This window comes from Rhinatrema bivittatum, chromosome 17 (genome assembly GCF_901001135.1).
Source record: "Rhinatrema bivittatum chromosome 17, aRhiBiv1.1, whole genome shotgun sequence".
In the NCBI taxonomy this organism is placed as follows: domain Eukaryota; kingdom Metazoa; phylum Chordata; class Amphibia; order Gymnophiona; family Rhinatrematidae; genus Rhinatrema; species Rhinatrema bivittatum.
In genome coordinates this window covers 26131275-26152843 of record NC_042631.1, presented here as the reverse complement: position 1 = coordinate 26152843, position 21569 = coordinate 26131275, and the positions used below count along the sequence as shown (strand labels likewise).

The following is a 21569-nucleotide window of genomic DNA, read 5'->3' as shown; positions in this document are numbered from 1 at the left end:
GCCCCGGTGCTGTTTCGCACTTCACTGTCCAGCCCGCCCCCCCCCCCCCTTTCCCCCGGGGCCTGTGCCGCTCACCTTGTTGTTGGCCTGCCTCTGTCTGCCGGGGGGCCTGGGCTCCCTGCCAGCCGCATCACCTCCATTTCTCACACCGCTGTCTGTTTCACTGCTGGGTTGCTCGTGTGCACTCTCCACTGTAGTGAAACAGACAAACACATTCCTTTTTATACATAGGAAGGGGAGGATGTTTGTTTTGCAATGTCTGATTGTTTTAATTTTGAGTGTATTACATTCTTGCATAGTTGTGAATTTCCCTTTTTAATATCCTCTTCATAAGCTCATTGATGCAGTGTTCTCGTCTCAATGTTCCCCCATGGAAGTCTTGCCTTACACGTCTTTGTGATGTGCTGTCTTGTGTCTGTGTGTGTTTATTTTTGTCTCCTCGTTGGTTTCACAGATGTAACATCCCTCTCTACATTTTCTACATTGAGTGAGATAAACTGCATTAGTGTAGGAGCATGAATAGGATTTACTTGTGTTGAATGTGGGTAATTGTAGATCCCTGTGACATATCTGCTTGTCCACATCTATCTTAGCAGGTCTGAATTTTTCTTATGCTCAAACTGCCTGGCTGCAAGCAGGAGTTGTTTGGTGGTCCAACATGGCTTGCGCAAGGTTATAGCATGTACATACGTTCCAGATGACCCATAACAATGATCAAAGTAGAAATCATTTATTTGTGACATGCTTATTATAGTACAGTAAAATGTAGATATACATTCTGCTTTTGCCTTGAGTAAAGATTTTGATTATAGACATTGAATGGTACAATGTCACGTCATAGTTTAAAAAAACAAAAATAAATCCCAGTAGGGTTCCTGAGGTGAAAAACTGCTAAGGACATTTTCTAAATCTCATAACAGGGGCTTGGCGATCCCAAAAAGATGGAAAGCACAGCTCCAATGCCTGCAAAGCATGCACATGCTTTAAAATTTTAAAAAGCTGTCTTTATTAATAGATATATTTTTTGATGCTGTTACAGGCAGTCCATACAGGAATGCGTGCATTCTTCCTTAACAAGAGCTGTGTCATTGGGTCGCCGTCGGAACATTCGGGGGTGCGAACTTACTACTTCAGTGCAGATACGCAAGAGGACATGAATGACTGGATACGGGCCATGAATCAAGCAGCCCTCCTGAAGACGCATTTGGCGTTAAAGAGGTAAGTCCATTCCCACTTAATATGCTACCTTGGGTACCAGTATCTTTGTTTCCACTAAATGTTGTAGCAGATGTGTATGCCAATTCATTAAACATGAGACAGAGGCAGATAATATCTGCAACAACTGAATAGCAATAAGGAAAAAGTCTTGTAGCTCAGGGAAATGGAAGAGGAGGATGCCAGTAAAGCTTAATAATCTATGGTGATAAGAAAGAGCAAAACACCGTCCCCCAAAAATCAATTCATTTTCTACTACAAAATACTTTTTTTAGTAAATGCCATGTAAAAGAATTGAAGGAAAAGCCTCGAAAAAACCAGTTGCCTTTCTTGGGAAAAAGAGAGTATTCCTGTGAACAGCCGGTACTCACATTAGAGGAACGCGGTACAGGATATTCCCAACGTACACAAACGTGAATTTGCACTTCGAAGCCCTTGCAGTTCAAACCAAGGATAATAAAATTGCCACTCCCCTTGCTCTCTTGCCTGTCCACGCACTGCTCCGAGGTTTTTGAAAATTCTTACTGCTGATGGGGGTGGGGGCATAGATAATTATTCTTTTCAAACCCTCTGATTTATTCTTATTAAACCCACTTCTTCTACAGTAATTTGGGCAGCCCCTGGTGGAAAAAAATGAGAACTAATTGTGCTGTACAGTTTTTGGTCCAATCATACCGGCGTATCGTACTATAGCTCACTACTGCACAGTTGACTTCATTTTGAATATGAATGCAACAGGTAGCACTTGCTCTTTTCAAAGGACAAGCCTCTGTCTGGTGTGTTATCGTTCAGTTCTTCTCTTGGGTATTGAATAACTTCTGTTAGCCTCTTTACATATGATGTTAGCCACAAAAGATGATTGGGGGGGGGGGGGGGGAGCAGATCCCTGGAGACTCACTGGTATCCCCGGGCCAAATACACAGATGCAGGGAGGTCCCCACCTAGGTTTTCACGTGCAGCTTGTTGAGTTGCATAGCCTGTTAGAAGATTCTGTTCTTTAAAACATTGGTACTGAACGATAACAGTTATTGTAATTATTAAATGTGTTCAGGTAAGTTTGTCTTGAAGGGTTCTGTGGCTCAGGCAGAGTGCTATAGCGTAAAGTTTACATTCCTATCTGCTGGACCAGCTGGGGTTTGGGCATGCTACAGAAGTGACCAGCTTGAGCCTGGGGAGAGATGGTGACTGCTGCTACTGCAGTCATTCCTTCCAGCCGAAGGAAAAAAACTGGATGATGATCCAGGAGCAACCTGGATGATGATGAGAAGAAAAAATGACCAGAGGATGAGTCTTGAAGGTGATGTATCATCAACTCTCCTGGCATGTAAGGGATTGTGTGTTTCACCCTAGCACACCATCTAGGGTGGAAGGTGGCTTATGAAAGGAAAAGTAGTACATATTTTCACACACACTTATATATTTGTAAGTTTGCTAATCCTTTCGGTTTCTAACACTATTTGTAATAGGTTTTTCTGAAATGCAGAATAATTAAATTACATTTGGTGATCAAGAAATAACTTGATGCTTTAATTTGATAGCGCATTTGTGTATTTTATTCTGGTTCAGGTAACCCTGCACAGAGTCGACATGCACTGCGGGTACCGAAGCTCTATGGTGGGCAATACAGGCACAAAAATGCGCGCAAGATGGCACTGCTGTGGCCTACCATGCGGTGTGCCGATCAAGCCTAAAGTGAGGCCTAGCCCACGGGGGGGGGGGTCAATCCGCTCAGAAGCCCACGTCCCCTTACCCTAACGGGATCGGGAATGACGTCGGTATAGCGTGCCAAGCAAGAAGACCAGAAGAAGCCTTACCGAAACCCCTCCAATGTCTCTGAATCGGGAGGAAATCGTCTTCTCTTTTTCTCTTTAACTTACCTGGGCTCAGCGCTTACCAGCTGAGTACAGAGATGGTCTCCAACTGCGGGGGGAGAGAGCTTTGGCCGTCACCACCACACTCGGCTTCCTGCACCCGCTACCTTTCAGCTGCTTTAGCAGCAAAGTCTACACCGGAAACTGGCTACCGAACCAAGGCACACCTCTGAGGGATCTCCGAAATCACCTCAGGAATTCTCAATGGGGGGAAGGAGTTTTAGGTATCACTTCAGGAGAGCAGGGCTCAATCTTTTCTGCAATATAAAAGTAGAATTTATTCTTCCAAAATTACAGCGATCCCTATAGGGAAAGCATATCCGCATCTGCTGGAGACGGAGAGATACTGAAGAGCTGAGGTTACTGCAGGAGTGTATCTAGGGTGATGTCAGCTTTGAAACCTGACTCCTTCTCCATCTGCTGGCAGGGGAGCATAAACCTATTGGTCCTGAGTCCATCTGGCTACACGCTAGGAAAATCAAGTTACCACGATGCCAGGCTTTCAAAATCTTTGTACGCACACTGATCAAATAAACTACATCTCGAATTCAGCTTGCAGTCGATACTGTTTTAAAACTATTTTGTTGAAGAAAGAGAAAAAAATGATTAAACTCTTGTCAATCAAAGAAGAAACTGTCCTCCCTCTCTAAAGCAGGCAAGGTACCTGGTGTATTTTGCTGCACATCCCAGGATCATTGGCCTAGCTTGTAATTGAAGCTTGACAGCTGGCTCCGTTTTTTATTCTGAACATGCTGAGCCAGTCCTGGTTTTCCCCCATTGCATGAATGGACTTGTATCTCAATTCTCTTAGGGAAATCAATAGGAAAATCACAACTACAGTTCCCTGCATGTAATGGGATAAAACCAGGATAATGGATCAACCTGTCCTGAAAAACAGAGGCAGTTGGCAACCCTACTTTGGTTCAGTAAGTTTCAAATGTTTGAAAATTGATGAATCTGCTGCTCAGGAAAAAAAAAAAAAGCATGCATAAAGAAATTCGCAAATAGCAAAACTGGATAGTTTCAGTTCATGACTGAGCATTATTCCCAAATGAAAGGACCTTAGTGCTAAAAGGGCTGGAAAACACTCTATTGCAATAGGATCAAGCTCCAGCAAGATAAGTCCTAGTCATCCTGGGACATATGGCAGCAGCAGTTCATATCATCCTATTCGCTCAATTGCACATGAGAGGCATACAATGATGTCTTTGCTAGTGGAATTGGCTGCAACATCCACTGGACCCCCACATCAGGGTATTGGCTGGAATGATGTTAGCTCTTCAGTAGTGATTGAAACATTTAGTTCTGGAAGTCGGACGCCCCCTGAGGATGCCACCTCATCAGATATCCAGTGACACCACCTCCAGGGAGTGGGGAGGTCATACAGGTATGATTCAAACCCAAGGAACATGGTCCTTGATAGAGATTCATCTTTAGATTAACCTCTTTGAGCTGTGCACCATCCAGTATGCTTTGAAAGCTTTCTCACACCTTCTAGCAGGAAAGAGAATCTTGATTCAAACATGTTCTTTATAAACAAACAAGAGGGAACAGTCTCCTTCGCCCTTATTTTTGAGAAGTTCTTAGGGTCTAGACACAGTGGAGCTCATATGTAAGCAACGTACCTTCAACAATCCCAAAACACTCTGGCAGACTCGGTTGTGTCCTCCTTCCTCATAAGTGGTTGCTGGATCAGCAGGTCACGAACAACCTGTTCAGTCTTTGGGGTCAGATGACAGTCAACTTCTTTGCTACAGAGAGCAACAAAAGGACCAGAATGTTTAAAAAAAAAAAAAAAAAGTGTGCTGGCAGTCAGGTTAGGAAAATGGACGCTTGTAAAATTGAGTATCCATTTTCCTTACCCACTGACAGCCGACCTCTCCTGGGTGCCCGCTGCCAAGGAGGCAGTAGGGGCAGTCATTTGTCCTAGCACCTCCTTGGCAGCACAACCCTTCATTTAAATACTTGATCGCGCACCCAGGAAAGATGGCTTGGGCGTGCATTAGGAAAGCGAGCACTCAACACTGAGCACCTGTTTTCTGCAGAGAATTATTGCATTGGCCCCTGTGTTTGTACCTGAGGCAATGGAGGGTGAAGTGACCAACCCATGGTCACAAGGAGTGGTGCCTACTTTTCATATTAATCAAGTCATTGATTTTTTTTTCCCAAGACATGAAGTCTCTTCATTCTTTAGACTGTAAGAGGGCCTTGGTCTACTATTTGAAAAGTACTTAGCTTTCAACAAAAGGCTTCTCAGTTTTGTTGCCTTTGATTCTAATAGACTGGGAATGGCAGTTGTCAAAAGAACTCTGTTAAAGTTATGCACTAGCTGGACTAGAAATCACAGATTCTATCCCTGAGAGCCATGGTGACTTCAATGGCACAGCTAAGGGCCGCCTTGATTGACTTGAAGACTTCTGCAAAGCTGTGACTTGGTTGCTTGTTCACACCTTTACATCCCACAACTGTCTGGACAGCATGTCATGGGACGATGATAGTTTTGGCAAGCAGTTTTACGCAACCTGTTTACCTAGTAGTCCACTCTCTGCTGATGTGGCCGGATTACTTTGATCTATTGCTCCGCTGTGCAACCCTTACTTTGGGTCTTCCATACCCTCCCCCCCCCCCCCCCCCCCCCATCTGAAGACTAATTCAGCCCTGCTTGTTCATGCAAGCGAGTTTGCTTACCTGTAAATGCGGTTCACTGTAGGCAGCATGAATTAGCCATGTTTGCTTCCGCCCTCCTCCCTGGACAGTCGACTACCTCGCTAAGGCTTACTAAGCTTTGAAAATGAACGAGGGGCTGATGAAGGCACCATGCGCGCAGGAACCACCACACATGCTTAATTTTTACTGAGCTTGGAGAGAGAGAGGTCCATTCGGCGCCGTTGGATGACGTCACTTCCATGGGTCCTGGCTAATCCATCCTACCGTCTATGGAGAGCCCTCATTTACAAACTAAACTTGCTTTGTTTGTTTTGTTTCTTCCAATCTCATTTTATTGTATTTTACTTCTGAAACAGAGCAGCTGGCAAGCCTTTGTGCTCTTCAACCTATACATGCTGCTTTTATCTCAGACCCTGTTGTGAATCAAAGCACAGTGTGAGTGAGGGAAGGTGAGTCTGTGGTTGTAAAATAATGGTACTAAGGTTTAAACATGCAAAGCCTACAAATCTTTGTATGTTTGAGGAAATGTTGCTTTTATATATTCAACAACACTGAAATATAAATATATCTTCTTTAAAACAACTTTGAATATATTTTTCACACATTTTTTTTAAAATAATTTTTTGTTTTTTCTGGTTTTAACTATATCTATCTATAAGCTTTTTGATGCTCATAAATAAATAAAAATAATTAAAAGAAACTCTATAAAAGTGATCAGTGGAAGGTTACATTTTTATTGCATAAAGACAGTGGAAATAGCATACGTATCTCCAGCTGATGGATTATCTTCCTTTAAAGCCTTTCAACATCAAACCCCAGCTATCTGGATAAAATGGGTTCTTGAGAGTAGTGAGTGATAAATTAATAAAGATCCAAAAGAGAAGGCTACATGTGCACAGCAGAGTCTTGTGGTGGTAAAACTTGAGTAAATCTGAGATTAAAGATGAAGAAGGGAAAAGCAGCTTAAAGCATCAATAGGTTTCATGCTTGGATTTAAAAATGCCATAAAAAAAAAAAAAAAAAAAGTACAAGAGCCTGTTCTCAGTGCAGATTCACAGTGCAGAGGTGAGGCAGCTTTTAGTAAAATTTGGCTTTTGTCCCCTTATGTTTACCTCTCTTTGCTGCCTCTGTTTTACCGTCACTTTGTTTAGTCTTGCAGTGACAGGGGCCTGCTGCTATCTCATTTGTACCCACTGAAAATTTTGTGTCACTTCTTACTCTGGTCTGTCTTCTCTTCAGGGATGAGCTGTGCTCTGCAACCTGTTAGATTTTAGATAGCACAGTGCTGCTCAGAGTGATTGATAGCATGCCCAAAGAGTATGGGGGAGAAGGAACAAGGAATGCAGAGGCTCCATTTCTGTTAAATTCAGGACCCGTAAAATGGGTTATGTCTTTAATTGGAGTAGGAAAAAAGTCATCAAAAGGCAAAATGCTAATGGAGTGCAAAAATGTAGAGAAATTTAAAATAGTAAGCATTTTTATAGTGTAATTCGTATTTTCTGATATAATATGCAAAGTAGCATTTAATTTGCTTGGAAGGACAGACATTCATAGATGGAGACTTTGGCTGTGTCCTGTTTGAGTCCGGTTCCATCCCTGTTAAACTTTAGTTCCGGAGAGTGGTCGAGGATGACACAATTAGAATATAACATGTGATGCAGACCACCATCTTGTGATAATTTTTTATTTTTTTTATTTTCAGTGAAGTTTTGCTGAGTAATAAAGACCTTAAATTTAGAAGGATGTTTGATTACAGATTGCACTGCACTGTAAATTCATAGAAGTTTTGAACCATCATAATATCCTACTGGAATTTTCTGATCTCCCACACTGATATATTTGTAAACCCGCACTCTGTGGGAGGAGTCACATAAATAACTCCACCTCTCAGCTGTTTGATTTAGGATGGGCACATGTAACATGCCCACACAACTAAAGGTTCTCTGAGGGATGGGGAGGAAAGACTGGAGCAGAAAATAAAATCAACATGCAATAACATAAAACCCACAATGCATTATTATTGCAAGTAAACGAAATCGACACACAATAACATAAAAACCACAATGCCTTACTATTGCAAGTAATGCATGTAAAATCAGTGACATTTACATAACACATTAGGATTTTTATACTCTGTAGCGGACATAGGCCATTATAGTGAGAGAAAAAAAATGCATTAGCATTGGAAAATTAATTTTGTATGTTATAAAAAGAAAATCACTATCCCAGCCCTAAATCTCAGCTCAGTTGCAGAATATTTCAAAATGTCCTCCTATATTTTGGCCAGAATAATGAAATTCTCAGTTAAGTCTCCCAAGATTTTTGAGTCTTTTCTGCAGTCTAGATGATTGATGAAGCCACTGCGTACGCTTGAGGTGCAGTACTCCAGTGCAGATTCAGGAATCACTTACTTCACGGGGTTGAATGTCCAGATTCACACAGAAAGAAAATTGTATTTCCTCTCTACTCTAAATAAAATTGCACTAAATCTTCCAAGGTTCCCTGAAGCTAGAATTTTCCTAATGCTTTACAGGTAGATTTTTAAAGCCCTACCTGTGCCAAAGCTGGGAGATAACGCTCAAAACTTCACTCAGTAAAAGAGCTCTTTCCACTGCTGGACCTAAACTCTGGAACTCTCTCCCTCCTGACCTGAGATTGGAATAATCAACACCCACCTTTAAAAAGCGACTCAAGACTTGGCTGTTTAATCAAGCATTCTCCTTATCCCAATAACTTTTCTTAACTTTTCAACAATCGACCTCAGGCCCAACTCATTCAATTCCGAATTTATCCTCCTATATTATATTGTATTTAAATTGTACTCTCCTTGCTCCATTGAAGTTATTTATTGCTCTCACTAAGTTATTTTATTTATCTCCAAGTTAAATCTTCCCTGTTCTCTGTAAGACATAATTCTATATTCTGTCAATTTTTATTGTTACAATGTAAACCGAATTGATTAGTAACTTTGTTACTGGAACTTCGGTATATAAAACTGTTAAATAAATAAATAACACGCGTGTCTGAAGCCGGTGCGCGCCACACAGGTTTTAAAAGGCATGCCAGTACACGCGTGTCTTCCGGTACGCGCACAAATTGGGAAGTCAAAAAAAAAAAGGGGCAGGGTGTAGGTGGAATCTGGGCAAGACATGAGGGTTCCGGGTCTGTAACTTGAAGTATGCGCACAGGTATTTACGTGCACAAGAGCGCACTGGGGTCGCCTACCGCGTAACTTTACTTCTGCCATGGCTGTCATGTAAGTTTTAAAAATAAAATAAAAAAAATCAGGGCTAAGCAGGGTTTGAAAGGTCGGGGCTAATAGGGTAAAAGGGGTGGCTATCTAGCTAGCGGGGGTTAGGAAGCCGTGAGCCTTTATTTGGGCAAACTGGGAACGGACCGGGGAAACTTGTAATTGCGTCGGTGCATGTATCTAATAAGATCCACCCCCCTACCACCACCACTCACGCGGTAGAGCTGGCATTTGCATGCACAAGCGTGCGTCCGTACAAAATTGTGTGCAAATGTACATGCGTACAGCCTATTTTATAACATACGCGCATATATATGCAAATGCTATAACATGGCCGTGTGTGTTTTCATGTGAGCCACCATACACAAGTACGTGCACGCCCGCGCGGCTGTTTGAAAGTTACCATCCTAGTGCCTGAGTAGCCATTCATAATACTGTTTATCTAGCTGCATTTTTTTTTTTTAAATCTGTAAATATTTAGAAATCACCTTCCTTTCTCTTGTTACAAAGTAACAAACAGTTTTCTCTATTACTGGATAAGGACTTCTGTGCAAATAATGACTACAAGAAAAAAACATCTAAACTGTCAGAAACTGCTCTTACTTTTAATTGCAGACAGAAGCTGGAATTAAATACTCAAAACTACATCTCTGTACTCTCATTGCATCTCTTTCTGTTTCTGAGCCTAAACAAAGGCAGCATTATCTTTTATACCCAATTTAAAAAGGTTCATTAGCAATAGATCCTCATTGGCTCCAGGCAGGTATTACACACCCAAGATTTGATTCCAGGACATACAATTAGTCTGTTTGAATCAAAATTAGAATTTATAACAACTAGCCTTCCATGAAATGCAAATATCTCCCCCTGTCCAGTGACGTCCACTAAGTGTCTCTGCAAGCTAAGCAAGCCTGTTCTGACACAAAGTCTTCCCTGGAAACGTCAAGAGCCATTGAATATTTACTATAAACATATTTTGTTTTTCAAAACATCTGTTTACCTCCCTTTGGAATTCCTGACTTTCAAAAGGAACTGCATAGAGCTCTCAACCGTCCCTTTGGCTTTTTAAGTCATCTTTGTTGAGCATCAGTTTTGAATTGGAACTGCTTTGTTACATTTATTCTTGCTGCAGAGGAAAAAATAAATCTAACTCAAATACTTCTAAGTCACTGAGTTACATATTTTAATATCCCTTATACTCTAACTTGCAGTAGGTGGGTGATTTTGATGGCTTCTCTTTGTGTTTTATAAATAAAAAAAAACACACAAGTTAAATGAAGTTTACTTAACGTTTGTGAGTGCAGCATTAATTAGCCATTAACATTGTTCTGTTACCACTTGGTACTATTTCTCTCCTTTACCTCAAACTCTAAGTTCCTACTAAGTTAGCCATGTTATTTATACCCAATTGTTGGATGTAATTGTATATTTGTTTAATTGTTCAATCTGTTTGATGTAATTTTCTGTTCCTTGTTCTGTGTAAACCGAAGTGGTATGCACAAGTGCATGAACTCCGGTATATAAAAGCCTTTAAATAAATAAATAAATATGTATAATGGCTGCCTATTCAAGGCTATGATGAGGGGAGGCGTCTTGGTGAATCATAGGGGCAAAGCCACAGGCTATTTATAGATACTCCATGCCCTGGCACAGTGAGAATAAACACTGCATATAATTTATAACAATTATCTATTTTGTTTTTGCTATGAATGAATGAAATGTTGTTAGACGAAAGATAAGGTGGTAGAGGCAGTAACAGTATTAAAATTCAAGAAATATTCGGGTACGGCCAGCCCAGTTGTTTAGAGGAAGATGCTGTGCTTTGCTTTGTGGAAGACCCATGTTTGATTCCTGAACCCAGCTTCTGCATCCTGAGCTGGCCAGGGTTGGGGATGCTGCAGAGTTAGTGCTCCTTGTCCCTTGGCAGGGGAGGAAGTAGGGACTTAGCCACTGCTCATCTGTGAAACCTAGCAAACAGACTTGGGATCCATAGTGGCTGGCTTCTGGAAGGAGCTGCAGTGCACGGTCCCTGGCTCTGGTATGGTCAGGCTGAGCTGGGAGGGAGATGTAGAAATAGCGGGAGTTGGGCGAGAAGGGAAAATGAAGTATGAGATAAGCACTACAGTTTATTAGCAGCAGGGTCAGGTTGGAGATTAAGGAGGATCTGCGATATTGCAAACAGGAGGAATAAAAGCCTCTGTGGTCTTTGTCTGCCATCATATGTTATGCTTGTGCTATGTAACCTCACAGCTATTTCATACTCTTAGTGCAGAGATATGAAAACAAATAATGTTTGTAATGCTTCTTGGAAATTTATTGCATGCTGCTTTTGAAGTGGTCTAAATGTTGCTTAAATAAATGTTTTTATATGTGATGGTTATTGAACCAAATATGTGGTATAAAATAAGTTGCATTCTTCAGGTGTCACCTTTGCGTTCTTACTTATTGATATATCAATAATTTGTTGACAGAGAAACAGAAGTGATGGACTGGCAAGATGCTCCACAAGCTAACCATATTGATTCTTACAAGGGATACTCAGAAGCTGAAGCCATCCAAAGAAAGGAATTCTTTCCAAGAGCAAATGAAATACTTTCATTTGAGACTCGTGAAGAGATGAGAAAGGCAAGGGAAGATGAAGAACGTTATACTTCAAAAAATGACACCCTGGAACCAAAACAAAGAAAGCCCAAGCATTCAGAAGTTGATTTGGTGTACAGAGAGTTGGCGCCCAGGACATCTCGGTCCCAAACCGCTCAGCCTCAGCCAGCTGAGAAGAATGGGATACTTCCGAACTCGTTGACTGCAGGTGCTAATCCGGTGGAGTATAATGGTACTGGCGTACATAAAAGAGGGGTTGTTCCAAGAACAGCAAACCCTGAAAAACAGGCCCAAAGGAAATCCAACGTAACTCAAGTGGAGCATTGGGTCAAAGTGCAGAAAGGAGACCCTAAAAGGTTAGTTATAGACTTACCCTTCTTAAAGCTGGGCCAATTGCATTGCTCAACAATATCAGTTCATGAGTTTATAGATCATAAATAACTATCATGTCACCTTAATAATTACTGTACTGTATTTCTCCCTGAAAGGACATAAATAAATCTGAATAATTATACTTCATGTATTGTAAACTTAAATTAGCATTTCTAGCACATATTTTATATACTAGATACATATCAAATATTCTAGATTAACTTGGCAAATAAATATATGTTGAGCCATTTATGTATTGGCATTTTTTTTTTAGAATGTTTTTATTCAAAGCTGAACAGAAAGAATGAACAATTATTATTGCCCGATAGCAGCACTCATTTTCTTCTGAAGAGTAGAAAGCTGTAGTAGCCATGTTGGGATTTGATCCTGAGAGCTGCAGATCTTTGCGGATATTACTGACAAATTAGGCTTACCTGGAATGGGATGAAGAAGATGTATTGTTTGTGTTTTTGTTTTTTTGTTTTCCTTGTATTATCTTTGCAGACTAAGTCAATTATATCTTCCATTGTTAAAAGGCTATAGTCACCCCACCACTTTGTATTCAGAAGAGCTGGATTTCAACTTGTATTTATAGCTCTGGACATATTTGTATTTTCTTTATGAGGAAATATAACGCCTGTAACTCCCGAGAGTTCTCACTATGACTGTTTTTCATATGTCAAATACCTGTTTCTTCACACATTGAGGAGGTTCATTTTGTAACATCGTGCAGAAGTTATACCGATTTTCAAAGTGGACTTGCACCCACAAATCAGTTTTAAAAATTATCTCGCCAAATCTACCCACACAAATTTCCTGTGAAAATGTATATGTGCGTGTATTCTTTCAGAATCCAAAAATCTGTGCACAAGTGCAAACCCCCCTGCCCAGCTCTGCCCCTTGGAAGACCGCCATTCAGTTTAGGCAAACTCCTACACATGCAGAACACATGAACGGAAATTTACCTGCATAGTGCATGGGCAGTTTATTAAGAAGCCTATTTCTGAGGGTAAAATACTCTTTACCTGTGGGGAATGCCTTTGAAAATTACCCTCCCTGCATCAATTTTCTTGGTATTTTGTTAATAAGTGTTTGTTGATAATGGGGCAATAATGATCTCACTTAGCTGTGAAATCCATATTATATTTATGTGAAGGTACTGAAACATTTTTCATTTCATGTAGCATAATAATTTGTTATCTGTAGTGAAAAATTTGGAGCATGAATGGGTCTAGTCAATGTAGCTAAATTTTTGGATATAGATGTTGAATTTTCTTACTATTATATGCTCCTTTTAAAGCTGAGTGTTGATTTAGGGTAACTTTATATTGAAAAGTAAACATTTTAGCTTAACCTAGCATTAATCTAAACCACCAGAAAAGCATTGAAGCATACGGTGTAATATCAGTGAATAGTTTTACTTTAGAATAATTCCCAGTACTATGCAGACAATGTAGCAGCATTTCGGATCGGAACATATGTGTGCTAAATAACACTTTGACCTGTGAGCTGTAGGAGATGAATGAATGCTTATTGCTTATATAGATACCTAAACTAAAGTGCCAACAAAAATCTCTCTGTTCTAGGTTGAAAAATCATTCAGCAACCAGGACAGCAGCTTGGCCAATGAGAACAGCTTTTCCTCAGGGACTTTTTTTTTTTTTTTAGTAGCCTTTAATAAATGTGTCTGAACACAGAGTACTTGCTGAAAGGTTCATGCCTTGCTTTACATTCGATGTTAACCGTTTACTGCTGGTTTAGTGAACTGAGAAACCATTTTTTTTTGTTGTAGGCTCAAGTTCCATGATATAAGATACCATGTGGTGGTGGTGATGATGCAGAAAAGTGAGGGGGGGAAATCAGAGATTAACCAGGCCCATCTGTGGCATTGCAGCAGGGAATGGGTTTGGGTGGACTGCATGGGCCTCACGGGCCTTAAACTGCTGTCCTGTTCTGTGTTTCTGTGTATATAGGGGTGAATTTTAAAAGCTGAAACCGGGAGGTACGCGAGTATATCCTGCCGGCACGTGCCGCGCGGGTTTTAAAAGGCGCGTATCCCTTGGCACGCGCACAAATAAGAAATTGCAAAAAAAAATTAAAAATGGGCGGGGCAGTGGGCGTGGTCTGGGTGCGGCACTGGCGGGACACGGGCATTCCGGGACTTTAAAATTAAATGTGTACGACTTGCCGGGGTTTCCCGCCGAGTAACTGTACTACTTTTATGGACGGCGTGTAACTAATAAAATAATTCTAGGCTAGTCAGCGGGGTTTTAAGAGTTTGGTGCTAACAGGGTAAAAGGGAGGCTGTTTAATTAGGGGGGGGGTGGTTAGGAAGTCCTATCCCTTACCCGGGTGATCTGGGAAAGAACTGGGGGAACTGGTAATTGCGCCAGCGCTCGTGTCTGCTGAAATCACCCCCACTAACACGGTGGAGACGGCATGTGCACGCATCCATACAAAACTGTGTGCACGTGTACGCTTATCCAACCCCTTTTATACCATGCGCGCATGTATGTGCGCATGGTATAATATGGCTGCATTCTTTAGCACGAGCCGGTATATGCGTGTACATGTGCGCCCGTGCGCCATCATCAAAGTTACACTCTCCCTGTGTATGTAAAATTGGGATGAGTACACAATGTATAACAACTATTCTATGCATTTTACTCTTAAGTATACTAGTATTGCAGTTAGTTCAGACTCTTAGGCTACATGTGGGTGAATTATCTATCTATTTATCTATCTCTATCTATTTAGTTAGTATGTATGTATTTACCTCATCCCTTTTTTTTTTTTTTTTTAAATGTGTTTAGGGACAATTTTTGATAGCCCACGTAGTTCAAAACCACATGGTGTGTATTTTGCACAAATTTCAGAGAAACTGCCTACATTATTTTCTCTTTGAAAACTGGCAAGTGCAAAGTAACATGCACTGAAAGCCTCCACACACCTTGCACCTACTGTTGGTGCAGATGGCAGGGGAAGGGGGCAAAAATAGCATGCATACATTTGAAGTGATTGTACATGTGCAGTTTTCTTCCTCCTCACCTAATCACACCCTGGGGAAACTGCCTCGTTTTACCCGCTCGGCTGAAAGTGCCTGCACTGTGGAACCCGCGCTTACTCTGAGCCGTATTTTAAAGAGGGCAATTTTCAGTCAGATCATTTTATCTGGGTAAATGCTGTTGAAAATTGTGCACTGTTTAGCACAGTATTAAGATGTATTAAAGGCTATTTGACGTCAGTTACTACATTTAATTTAGAATAACTTCTTGTAATCTACATGCACTTAAAAATCGATTTTAGTCGATAGCAAATTTATTTAGGATTTAGGTAATTTGTAATTTTGTATACCTGATTTATAAAGTGTGTCCTCATTTTACAACTTTTTATAAGTAGTACCCTAAAGGGGTAATTTTCAAAAGGATTTACACACTTAAGTGTAAATGGACTTTTGAAAATTTGCTATGGTATATGCTTATTTTGTGCGCACTAATCATTTTGAAAATTACCCCAAGTGTATTAATTTAATTAATATTACAAAGGCATTTTTTTTCCTCTTCCTAGCCTTGCTTCTGATCCTTCCTTAATACGTCATGCTCCCAATCAAGCTTTGTCGTCACATCCTGAAAACTATCAGACTTTGCCAAAGAACACCAGGCAGCCTTTGGGGAGTTCTCCGCCACCAAACTCTAATTTGCCAAGTGACTATAAGTACGCCCAGGACCGTATCAGCCACTTCAAGATGTCTAACGAGGATCGGAAAGCTTCTAAGGAAGGTACTGTGTGGCAACTGTATGAGTGGCAGCAGAGGCAGCAGTTTAAACACGGCAGCCCCACTGGTCCACTCTACACAAGTTCTACTGATTTTATTGACCGTGGAAAAGGAAGAAGTTCATTAGATGTTCCACGTTCCATCTCCGTTCCTCCTTCTCCTTCTGATATCCTTCCACCAGCGCCACCAAAAGTCTATCCACCAAGAAGGCCACACACTCCTGCAGAAAGGGTCACCGTTAAACCCTCGGAGGACAGACCGAATGCGGACACTAACTACGCTGGGTCACCAAGGAAAATGCGAACCCACGCTCTTAAGGTAAGAACAGTATTTTTCCATTTGCCTTATTTTGTGGTTTCCATCCTGAAGATATACAAACAAACAAAAAAAAAATTTGATGTTGACAGCTTGGAGGAACATCATTGAAATGTTTAGGTACTATAAGTAGCTTTTGCTTCTATTTTGTGTGTCACTGCATGCATGTAGGTACAAGACAAGTGGTGAATGGTGCTAGTGAGCACAACACGTTTGTGACAATATTTATTTTCTTTTCTAGAGCACCCATGAATTTCACATTTTACAGCGCCCGTTCTAAAAAATCAGGGGTTTTTTTTTCTGTATTTTTATCATGGCGCTGCAGTTGTGAGAACCAGACTTTCTGCAGCTCTTTAGAAGGAAGTTTTACTGCATGATGCAATAATGAGAACTGATTCTGGTAACATATTTAAAAAGTGTTCTTTTTAAAAACAGATGCTGTTTCCAAAATTACAGCCTCCAGCGGTGAAACCCGACTGTGTTCGTTTACAGTGCAGAGGAGGAAGAGACTTGTATGCAGCATCCCTTTTTGGAAAATTGTTTTTTTGTTTCCAAAAAAGTGTTTTAGAATTTGAACCATTGCCTTCTAGTGGCTATGCTGAGACCACCAAAACCCCTTGCCTACAATATAGGACCTGACACCTTTCCAAAGAGTAACTCACTGTGTTACCTTCCCCCATGGCCAGCGTGGATTCGCATGTTAATCCTCCCACAGAGTGTTTGGATGGATTTTTATATTTGCATGTTGTTTGTTCTCCCTGCTGCAGAGCGCAACGCATATTGACAGACGATCGATGCCTGCTGTAGGGTATATGACACACACTGTAAGTGCACCCAGCTTGCACGGCAAGTCGGTAAGTATTATGCTATATATTTATCTTGAACCTTTATAGAACTTAGCCCCCTTTAGGCAACAAAATAATAAGTGTTCAAATCTGAATCCTTTTTGTGTTGTGGTTGTGTGTGTTTTGTTTTTTGTTTTGTTTTTTTTAATATCAAACTTGCTGTAATTTCAGTATTGTTGCTAATTTACTGTGTAATTTTTAAAGCACCAGAAATTTGTGAACATGTTGGTACTGTATAGAATTTCCTTTCCATGAATAGAATAATCTCCTGTGCTAAGGCCTCTTTTCATACTCTGTATTTGACCTAAAGGTAGAATTAAAGAAATAATTGTTTAATCATAGTAACATAATATTTAGCAACAGGAAAAGACCAGCTGGTTCACCCAGTCTGCCCAGTTATTCCTGTCCACACTTAAAAGGACAATATCCCAGGTGCCTGCCATATGAAGGCCTGTAGGATATTATGCTTTATCCAAGACAGTTCTGTCACCCTCATCCATTGTACTCTACTCCCTGAGGTTAGGTGAGCATGCAAGATTCTCTTTTGCAGTTCACACCCAGCACCCCCCTCTCCTCTCATGTCCAAACACAAGGTCCCACAGTAATCCAGCCACCAACCGCTATTTAGCTGTTACCTGAACATCCAACCTTGCAGGTCCCTATGACCTTTCCATATAGCATCCTGCCACCACCAATCTGCCAGGCTGTTCTAGTCAACTCGAGGAGCACGTAACCTGCCAGATGGACCTAGTTACTTGAGCGCCTGTTTTTTTTCCGCTGGGCCTTCTAGTTTATCTATGTCTGTTAAATGCTTTCTGGGCACTGAGGTGAAGAATGTAATCACAGTGACTCTGCCTGGAGACTGCTAATTTCCTCTTTGCAATGTGTCTGAATACCTGCAGCCTGAAGAGCTAACATTGCTTCTCATTCGATTAAGGAGACATCAGGCTAAGTTGGCCAGTGTACGAAATTATACAATCGGCCAATTACAGCAGCATGAGCCAACTAATCCCACCTACCAGGTCAGCTGCTGAGTAGCTCATTTGTGCTGTACGATAATTGTGGCTATCCAAACGCTTCATAGTGGTCTGCTTGCCTTCATGGTTTTTTTTTTCTCGTTGTTTTCATTTATCCCTTAATAGGTAATTCTGTAGATCATTTGCAGTTTCCTTTGCTTTTGTATTTTTTCAAGCTGAGTATATTGTTGCAGAGATGTAAAATTAAAGAGAAAAATGAGGGCTGGTTATTGGTATGTTGCTTCATTAGCATGTTTATTTACATTTTATTATTGCATAAAACTGCTGCTTTGTGAAGCTTCCACCTGGCAATATTTCACTCTGCTGCCCACCAGACCATGAGTGTGCTTCTACCCTGGTTTCCATGTCATTTTGCATGGGCTGCTAATTAAAATGGGGATATGCTATTGAGCTTCTTGGTTATTGCAGAACAAGTACAAGGCAGAGAAGGTCTTGCTTTGTGCTTTCTTTAGATTCCATTAATGAAAATGCCTGGGGATGTTGGATCATCTAAAATGGTTCTCTCAATGGAAAAATAGAACTTGACCTCTTCCATTGCCTTAACTCTGCAGTAGCCAAGACTAATGAAGACTTACTTGATGAACTGAGCAGTAGGGCATATGAGCTCCTATGCAAAGTAAACTAAGAAAATATATTTTCTTGAATTGGCAGAATATCAGAATACTCACAGTGCAGAGCAGCCATATTTGAAGACCCAGATTCAAGTTTGCCCCTTGTCAGTTACTCACTCTCTGACCTTCAGCAGAAAATGTATCTTCTTTGCAGATACCTCTTGTCTGTTCTTTCCTCAGTCTTTTTTTATCACCCTATAACTAGCTTTGTAGTATATGCCTAATTATTGTGGCACATTATGATGACAGGTTCTGTAAAAGGAATATTTTACATTTAATTCCTTATACAGAGAGAAATCACTTTCATTGTTTATTCCACTGCTTTAGCTTATGTTTTGTAAAGTTTACGCTGCAAAGGAGTTACAGGCACAGTGTTCGTTAGTGGCCAATAGTTACCTGTTCATTAGTAACTTGAAAGTAGATCTTTCAAAGATTGCGCCTGCTGCCGTAAATTTAATCTGTTTTATCAATCACCTTTCCAGAGAACCTGCTCAAGGTTGTATACAATAGTATAGTGATGATGAAATAATCTGAATCTAGAAGAGAATTTCAGTACATTAGAATCTATTCTACAAACACAGATAATGTAACAGTGTAATAGGCTAAATCAGTGGTTATCAACCTTTTTTCGGCCAGGTCACACCTGGCAGATGGTTCTCACATGTGTGACACACTAAACATGTGACCGTCACGTGGCTATATGTAAACATACACTCTGCATCCACAGGAACCCCCTCGACCCCCAACAATGGGTCAGAACAGAACTAGGTCATTACCCATACAACTCAATATACAAAAAAGATATTCTGGTTCTGGAGACATCTCAGTAAAAGCAAAACCAACTCCCTCTACTACTAGGTACAATAGCCTTCCTTATGAAAAGACAGCAATTTACCACTAATGCATATCCTATTGAGAAAACACAACAAATAAGATTGTTACAAATGCCTATATGCTGTAAAATACCTCACCTCGGTCACACACAAAGCCGACCTTCACCAAGGACAGAAAGATCACAAATTATAAATATGGAGACAGAAACTGGAATGGAAAACCAAAAAAGCCACTCTGCATGCAGTGCAAACCTGGAGAAATAGAAACAAATATAGCAGCTAACATAGTCCCAGGATCTGCAATAATGCACACAAATTAATCTGCACAAAGTTACACCTGCATTATGGCATGCACTCCAAAAGTAAGAACCCTATCTATGAAAGGTAACACTAAACCAGGCCCTAAACACCACTATACCTCCTATTAGGAAAACAGAATAAGCCAATCTGCTATAGAACCCCACAAAGAAATAATTGTAAAACTATACTAATAAATGTTTCAAAACAGATTAACATCCAACAGTTAAAAACTCATAAAAATTATTTTAAAATTGTCCAAATAGCAATTAAATATTTCAAACCAGACAGATTACATAATACCCAATAATTAAAATGGCAGTAAATCAAGAAAAATAAACTTAAAAAGACACCTTTACTTACCATCTCCAGCAACTCTCCTACTCCTTTCTCTTGCAGGCCAAAAGCACTCACCAGAAGCAGCAAGGGGGTCACTCACTCACACACACAGACCCCATAACCAGTCTTGGTCTCTCACCCAAAAACACAATACCTCCCTGACCAGTCTCTCTCTCAATCACACACATGCTCTCTCATATATACAAGCTCAAAATCACACACAAATGCTCTCGCACCCATTCACACCCACACACACACCAGCACTCACCCAGGCACCCATTCACACACATCAGCACGCACCCACTCACACCAGCCCACACCCAGGCTCCCATTTTCACATGCATGCACTGGGCCTCATCGCCAAACCTCTTCTTCCTTCACTGCAGGGATGGCCGCCGCGGCTTTACTCCAGATTACTTTTTTGCCGCCATGGGGATGGGCTCTCATGGCAGTTTTGCTTGGCCAGGGTCAGGCTTCCTCTTCACCACCATAAGGATGGGATCCTGTGGTGGCCTTGATTCGTTGGGATCAGGTTTATTCTTTGTCACCATGGGGATGAGCTCCCCTGGCAGGCTTGTTTCATCGGGGGCGGGTTCCTCTTCACTGCCACGGGGATGAGCTCCTGTGGTGGCCTTGCTTCGACACTGCCACTCCTCCCAACCCCCCACCCTCGACCTATGCTATGACCCTTCTTCTTGCCTCACCGGCCAATCAGAAGCTTCCTCCCTTCTTCCTACTCCCACTGGCAGGTAGAAGGGAGGAGGCTTCCGAATGGCCTGCATGGGGGCAGGAAGAATGGAGGAGGCTTGCTATTGGCCTGCGGGGGCAGGGAATGGGGAAGCACAACCGGGGCAGTGGGACACCGGGAGCCGCGACACACCTGCCGGTGCTTGGCGACACACTGGTTGAGAATCGCTGGGCTAAAACATAGCTGACACAAATTGTGATCTTCATACAAAAGAATGCGTCATCTTAGTTGTATTTATTTTTTATTGAAAGGCAGCTTTCTTGGCCTATCTGTATGTAACTAGTCCTAATGTCTAACTAGGTGACACATTCTCTCTTGCTTGGACAATAGATATCAAATGAAAAGTAGTTAGTGAGTAAACTTCCATCATCTATCGATTACTGCAATGTACTCTACCTGGGTTTGCCATGAGGGCATTGTAGTACATACAGAATCTCACCACATGAATTGTATCAGAGGTACCCTTACACCAGCATATAATCCTCACTCTGGTCAAGCACCACTGGCTTCCAATAATACAGAAGGTTAAATTTAAAACTTATCATGTTAGTTTTTAAAGGAGTTAATGGCCTTGCTCCTCCAAGCTTTAATGCAGCTCTCAAATTCTATCGTCCAACCAAAACCTTAAGGTCTGCCTCCCACACTCTTTTGGATTTTCCATCTTTTAAAGTTGTGCAGCTTGATGAAACACGAGAACATCCATTTTATATATAGGGCCCTATTTTATGGAATGCATTATCTCAGGTCTTAAAGATGGAGGCATTAACCACCAAGTTCAAGAAAATATTGAAGA

The 21569-nt window shown here is 41.1% G+C and overlaps 1 protein-coding gene across 1 annotated transcript in view; it reads left to right on the top strand.

Annotated features, from left to right (window-relative positions):
* PLEKHA7 (pleckstrin homology domain containing A7) overlaps nt 1–21569 on the top strand; it is a 403482-nt gene that overhangs the window by 319357 nt on the left and 62556 nt on the right. The window contains exons 19-22 of the mRNA XM_029583091.1: nt 1040–1218; nt 11475–11960; nt 15544–16069; nt 16834–16920. Coding sequence (XP_029438951.1) covers nt 1040–1218; nt 11475–11960; nt 15544–16069; nt 16834–16920 — 1278 coding nt within the window. The remainder of the gene's footprint in view (nt 1–1039; nt 1219–11474; nt 11961–15543; nt 16070–16833; nt 16921–21569) is intronic.